This window comes from Egretta garzetta, unplaced genomic scaffold, assembly GCF_000687185.1.
Source record: "Egretta garzetta isolate BGI_Z169 unplaced genomic scaffold, ASM68718v1 scaffold397, whole genome shotgun sequence".
NCBI classification, from domain to species: domain Eukaryota; kingdom Metazoa; phylum Chordata; class Aves; order Pelecaniformes; family Ardeidae; genus Egretta; species Egretta garzetta.
The window spans coordinates 3603243-3610126 of record NW_009260493.1 but is presented as its reverse complement, the minus strand read 5'-3'; the positions used below and the strand labels follow the sequence as shown (position 1 = coordinate 3610126).

The window sequence follows — 6884 nt, the reverse complement described above, 5'->3', positions numbered from 1 at the left end:
CCGAGCGGCAGCCTTTAAAGCGCAGTTTGGGGTTTTTAACTCGGAACGTGTGGTGGCAGCTGATGCGCTCCGAACTTTGATCTGACGTGGCGTGTAGTGCTGTGTGCTTCAGTTTACCAGGGTAAAGAAGGTAGGTTAGGTCCGTGGAGTGGTTTCCAAATTGCGCGTATCTGCTATTAACGCGTTATGTAAGTAAAGCTGGAAACTTCGATAAAAGTATTTCCCCAAGTCAGGTGTGCTGACTTATAGAAACGGCTTTCACCCAGTTAGGAATGCTTCAGCATTTTGTTGATCCAGAATGTAGGTCTATTTTTGATGTTGGAGCTATGCCTGCGTAATGGTGCAGTCGATAGTTTTCATGGTTGATACTGAATTATGGGTGTAGGAAGAGCTGTCTAAACAATTTTCAGGAAGCTAGGTTTGTCTAGATGGATTTCCTTATGTCGGTATCCTGTGTTTCTTGGACAAAGTTTGTTTCAGATTCGAGCTGGTGTTTCAAAAGTAGTTACTTAAAAATTCCCATCTAGGATTATGTATTAATGTGTATACACTACAATAAAATATTTATTGTACTGATGTATTGCCATTTTGCAGCTGAATACAGCTGCATATGCTATTAGAACACTTGAAACGGCTGTTGCGCATGTCATGAGAAGAGTTAAGCTACCCTTAGTCTCTTTTTGCTTTTGTCTCTAAGTATATGTTTATAAGACATTGCCTTAAAAGGAATACAGTCGCGTCTTCCAGGCAAAAGATTCTTTTTAGGTGCCTTTAATATTTCATTTTTATTACTGATTAACCAAATGTCCTTTTGCAGCCTCACAAGAAGAAGAAACCCTTCATAGAGAAGAAGAAAGCAGTAACGTTTCACTTGGTACACAGAAGTCAGAGAGATCCACTTGCTGCTGATGATACTGCACCCCAGAGAGTTCTGCTGCCTACACAGAAAGTAAATACTCGCTTCTAATATTGAGGTTCATTCAGATAAGAAATGCTGCAGGAGAGAAAAGTGGATATGCAGCTGTACAATTCAAAAACATAGCCTGAGAGAAGGTAGTTTTTAGTCCAGCTAAAAAGAAGGGGGTTTTGTAGGGAATTTGGTAGTTGTGAGTTACTACCTGATGGGTTGAAGGATGACTAACTGGCATTAGGGATATAAATGTGTTACAAAGGCAACAACAAAGCTTGCCTGACCCACCCTGAAAAAACAGGCTTTGTTAGTTATGCTGTTTATGGAAAAAGTTGTTTAAGGTCCTGCTCAGACAGCGCCTGAAGACTGAACCAGATGGTTACAACGTTTTAATTGCATTAGGGTAATGAGTGGAGAGAGGACTACGAGGACTTTAGAATTCAGGCATTCTCAATGGATGTGTTACTTTTCTTTTTGCTAGTAGGTTTTAAATGGACTTAAGTAACTAAACATGTTTCTTTTTACAATTCCAAGGGGCACGAAGAGAAAAGGAGGGAAGAGCAGCGCAAGTATGGAGTCTTCTTTGATGACGACTATGACTATTTGCAGCATCTAAAAGAAGCCTCTGGTCCCTCTGAGCTTGTCCCTTCTGTGCGTGGACAGCAAAGCAGAATTGTTGTCACAAGTGAAGGGCACATAGAAGATGAAATTCAGCGAGTTCCAGTAAGTACTGGCTTTGCTAATAATAACCTTATGCTGTTCTTTGGAGTTTAGCATCCTGTAGACGTGTTAATCATATTCAACAAGTGGTATCGTGACTGTGATCTATATAAGATCCTTTTGACCCACAATCAGACTTCCCTACAATTAAAACCAAAAGTTGACAAGCCAAAGTGTATTGATGAACAGTATTTTGCTAGCACAGTGTTAAAACACTTTGTGTATCCATGACAAGCTTTTCTTGACAGAGATGGCTTATGAGGTATTTGTTTTGAACAAGGCTTGTGTTTTTCTGGGTTTGGCATTTGGTTTTAAGATTTTTTTTTAGAACTTTTGAATGCTCTGGGAGTTACCAGTATACCAGGTTGTATTACCAGTACTCCGTGTTTTTAAAGTGGAATGTAACAGAACCCAGAGGGAATAAACCCAAACTTCTCAATTGCTGGCGTAACTTGTGGAATTGCATGATGCTAGGTCATGTTGGAATGGAAAATCAGTAAGTAATTTCAAGCAATGAAGTATGCAATTGCCAGTCGGCCACTTTTAACTGAGGGAGTTTAGTTTAACAAAATACTGTAATTTTAAATGAAACTGATGTTTTGAGTCAGTAATACCTTTCAGGTACAGTTTGGTGATATTACATAACATCTAAAGTTATTTTACATGTGCATGTTAGTAAGCTTTTAATAAGCCTTTCAATAAAGGGGTAATTTCAAATGTGTGTTAGTTTCTCCAAAACAACAACAAAATTACAGATTTCATTATACCTGCAGTACAGCCATTCTCTAAAAAGCTTCAGACATGCAAAAATACTGTCTCTATACCTGGAGAATATTGACATGAAAATGAATGCTGCCAACACTTTACCTAGCTTTCATTGCATAACTTTGAAAGTTTGCCACCAATAAAGTAGTGCTTGTCTCAATATTGTAAGTAGTACTCACAGTTTCTTTTCGTCACGTGATTATCTGCACATTTTTGCTAATGTAAGCTCAAATGAGAAACTGAGAAGAAATGTATTGTGATGTTGGATTTTTGTGTCTTTTTCTAAGGCTCCATCTATTAAGTTGCCTTCCTCAGTATTTGCCACAGAGTTTGAAGAGGATGTGGGCTTGTTAAATAAAGCTGCTCCTGTTTCAGGTATAATTAAATCTTATAACTTTCTGTAACATGAGTTGCCATCTAGGTACTAGATGGTAATTGTGGCTTTGATCACAGTGTCATACTAGTTTTGGTTTAGAACAGGCTCAACAGCAGACATAACGAATGATCTGTGAGACCCCTGTGTTTCAATTTGAGACCTATTTCTGTGATTCACTAATAAAAGCTTTTTAGCTTTGCTTGGGGGAGTGGAATCCATGAGCTCTTGCTGTTGTGTAGCAAATATAAACTAATAACGGGAAAACTGTAGATAATACTATTGATGTATTACTCCATCTGTTTGAATCCAAGTCTGGAACTGGATTTTCACTCTCAAAATTTCTCTTCTTTTCAAATGCCGAGTGATGTTTACTTTCCTTCAGTAGTAGTTTTTCAGTCTTACAGGCTGTAAGTCCGCTTTTGTTACGTATCCACGCTTGCACTGAGCATTCACTTTACAGCTATCTTAATATTTTATAACAGGAAGTAATTGTGGTAGTTCTCTCTGTCCCGACAGAAGGATGCCAAAGACAATTCTGTTAATTGCAGTAGAGAAACGCTTTCTGGCCTTGTGTAGCATAGGGATTTTAGGGGGTGGGAGCTAGGGTTGGCAGTTGATCACACAGTACTTTAACTTGGATATTTTTTTATTCTACAATATTCTAAGTAAAATACATTAAAATACACTTATGGAACCTTAAGACCTCCAGCGAATGATCTTTTCTGGATGAGGAGAATTGACAAGAGGCTGGTGACTTGCCCTGATTTGTATCAAATGTACAACTATAATTGAGGAATTTTGTAATTTTTTAGGTTTAGTCTTTCCTTGGTGCAATTTATCAGTCTAGTTGGATTGATTTTTATCATAATGTTAGGGAAACTTACATATTTATGTTTTGTTTTGTTTTTTTTTAAAACTTTCTAGGACCACGGCTGGATTTTGACCCTGATATTGTTGCAGCTCTTGATGATGATTTTGACTTTGACAATCCAGAAAATATCCTGGAAGATGATTTTGTTATACAAGCAAATGAACCACAAAAAGGGTACATAGAGCTTTATAAAACAGTTTGTCGTATGTAAATAGGAATGATGCTCTTTGTTGTTTCATGTGTTGTTGTAGGAAGAAAGAAAGGCTTCAGATTTTAAATTGAATACTTAGGTGTGTTGAAAAAGGTATTACCTTGTGTTATATGGGTGGTAGCTGACAAAGTCAAATTTTCATGTGTTACCCAGGAGATGGGTTTCATTTGTTACTTTGAGCTCATGGATTATACGTATTTGTTTACAGATGCAATGTATGGAATAATAGGATTCTTGAACTATTTAAAACATTACCCTCTATCACATTTAAAGTACATCAGTAATGATATTGATGATGGCTAACAGGTGTTCCCAGAACCTTTACATATGCTTCATGTGATACCCCACTGCATATTACTTCTTTAGGGTTTAGTATCACTCTCATCATTCTACGAACAATGAGAAATTTGGCTAGTTTTAATGTTCAAGAATGCAGCTAGTATTTTGCTTTTTCGCATTTGAGATGTGTAGCTGAATGTAGACATTACCTCCCTCTCAGTGCACAGATGTGTCATCCAACAGTTACCAGAAATGTTTTCAGCTTTCAAACAAAAGTAGTATTATGCTGACTTTGCATCGCTGTTACTGCTAAACTTGTTTTTCTTTTACTGGTTTGAAAATAATCACTTTCTATCTTTGCCTCTCAAGATTTAAATCTGTTACTGCCAAATTGTTTCAGATAACCCAACATTGGTCAGGGCCGTGGAAGGGTCTGTGTATTATTCTAAACTGTTTTATACTTCTGTTCAGGGGATCAGATGCTGAAGATGAAGATGAATGGGAAGATGTGGAGGATGATAGTGATGAAAATGATAGTTGCAGTAGTGATAAAGACTATGATTCAGAAGGTCCTTTATCAGATGCTGGGGTTAATGGACGGACAAAAGAATTTCTTTTTATGCAAGAAGAAACCAGGAGTCGTTTCACAGAATATTCTATGACATCTTCAGTAATGAGAAGGAACGAGCAGTTAACCCTGTTGGATGACAGATTTGAGAAGGTGAGGCAGCTCAAGAATGTAACTGTTAAACATAAGGGTGTTAAATGCTTCTTTGTCTTTTGACATAAAGTGGTGTCCTGTATGCCTGCGCAAAGTCTTACTGCCTTCAGTAGTCAGGGCATCAAACAGCTATTCTTTGCACATATTCCATGTTTAATATTGTGTGCACTAAGTGGCTTGTATTACATAGGTTATAGAGTTAATTGCTATTAAAAGGCCTAACGCTGATACAGTTAAATGAAATTATTCCAGTCACTATAATGAGCATTTGTAGTTGGTGTTACACTTTTATCTGAGAGTTCAACGCAGCAAATCATGTAAGAGTGCCTGGTAAAGACTCACTTCTTTCACCCTTTCTCCCCACTGTGCCAAGTACACATTCATGAAATGATGTCAGAGCAGTTTCAAATACGGTGTAACTTTTGTCCTGAGCTGTGACAGGCTTTTTAATGTACAGATTGAAATAATGCATCAGAATAAGAAACGCTTTCCAGAAACTGATGTATATATTATTTAAAGATAACTTTGTGACTCCCATGCTGAAAGAATACTGACAGTAAGGAGAAAATCCTACTGCAGTTGTGTTTGCCAGTTGTTCAGCAAATGAGAGGGGAGAGGAAAAAGGAGCACATAGAAATAAATGTGTAGATCTTCTTTAAGCTATCAAGAAGTTGCACAACAAATGTGATCTAATTACAGATACCTGCTTCTTTATTTTAGTTTTTTGAACAGTTTGATGAAGATGAAATTGGAGCCTTGGATAATGTGGAGTTAGAAGGCTATATTAACACGGACAATGCTCGGTTGCAGGAAGTCCTGAATGATTACTACAAAGAAAAAGCAAAGAAGTATGTGTTTGCAGAAGTACTGCTTCACATAAGTAGTTATATAATCCTGTGTTTATATTGGAAAGTTTGGGTATGTTCTTTCCTGTTCATGTACTCAAAGATCACATCCCATGTTAAAAGGAGCTACGTATGAGTATTAACCACTTTTTTTATGTTACTGAATATCAACCTTAGCTTATGAGATGATAACATTAAGTGGAGGCTTTTTGTTGGTTTATGTGAGATCATGCTCCTTCTGATAATTGTATTGAATTTAGCATAAGTAATATCTAGAGGCATTCTCCCTTTCCCTTTTTAGTGTAACTTACTTTCCTCCTTATACCTTTATTTTGTTTTTTACAGACTCTGTAGCCAAGTATATTCTCTCTTGCTGATATGCAGCTGATTCCGCTGTGTACCTAGTTACATGATAATAGACCCACAGGTGACTGTTGCGTGGGTACCACTCTTTGGAGCACTGCAAAAATCAGTGCTTGTAAAGCAACCCCGTGTCAATGTAGGACTGCATTTCCACAGTATATCTGCTTTGTCTTAAAGCAGGTGGTATTATCCCAAAGTTAAATGGCCAGATGTTCTCACATTAGTCTTGTGTTTCCTGATTGAAAGATATGGTAATGGGTCCCTTGTAGTGAAAGGTGACTGGTCAGCAGCAGAGTACATAACCACCTCTAGAGCTGCCTCGCTTACAGACTAAAAAGTATACCCACTTCTCTTCCTGCCCTCCAATCAGAAATTTTGTGTGCCACATAACTTTGAAATGCAGAAATTCCTTTTTTTGTCAACCATGCCTCTTGTCCTAATGTTTCGGTTTATTTTGGGGATGCTTACTTAAGGAAACTTACTTTTGCTGCACGTTTCATTAGGGATAGCTTTCTTTGGTTTGGAGTTTTACAGAGGGGAGACAGGGTTTACATAATTACGCATTTTCAAGAAAGGATCAACCTTATTTTTTTTCTTCTCTGGACTTCAAAGTTGCGTGAAACTGGATACACTTGAACCCTATGAAGATTTGGACTCTCCCATGAATGAAGAAAGTGAGGAAGAAAAGGAAGAAGTAGTTGCTGTAGTTATTGAGGAACCAAAAGAGAAGTGGGATTGCGAATCCATTTTGAGTAAGTATCTGAATTTTGCTTGTTTGTTCCTAGGATTTCAAAGTAAATGATAGGTGGTCTTGGAACTTTTC

General features: G+C 37.5%; 1 protein-coding gene across 1 annotated transcript in view; it reads left to right on the top strand.

The window, feature by feature from the left end:
* The window catches only part of LTV1 (LTV1 ribosome biogenesis factor), a 10687-nt gene that overhangs the window by 1610 nt on the left and 2193 nt on the right, over nucleotides 1-6884 (top strand). The window contains exons 2-8 of the mRNA XM_009644251.2: nucleotides 818-949; nucleotides 1445-1633; nucleotides 2683-2770; nucleotides 3696-3816; nucleotides 4604-4853; nucleotides 5574-5701; nucleotides 6674-6813. Coding sequence (XP_009642546.1) covers nucleotides 818-949; nucleotides 1445-1633; nucleotides 2683-2770; nucleotides 3696-3816; nucleotides 4604-4853; nucleotides 5574-5701; nucleotides 6674-6813 — 1048 coding nt within the window. The remainder of the gene's footprint in view (nucleotides 1-817; nucleotides 950-1444; nucleotides 1634-2682; nucleotides 2771-3695; nucleotides 3817-4603; nucleotides 4854-5573; nucleotides 5702-6673; nucleotides 6814-6884) is intronic.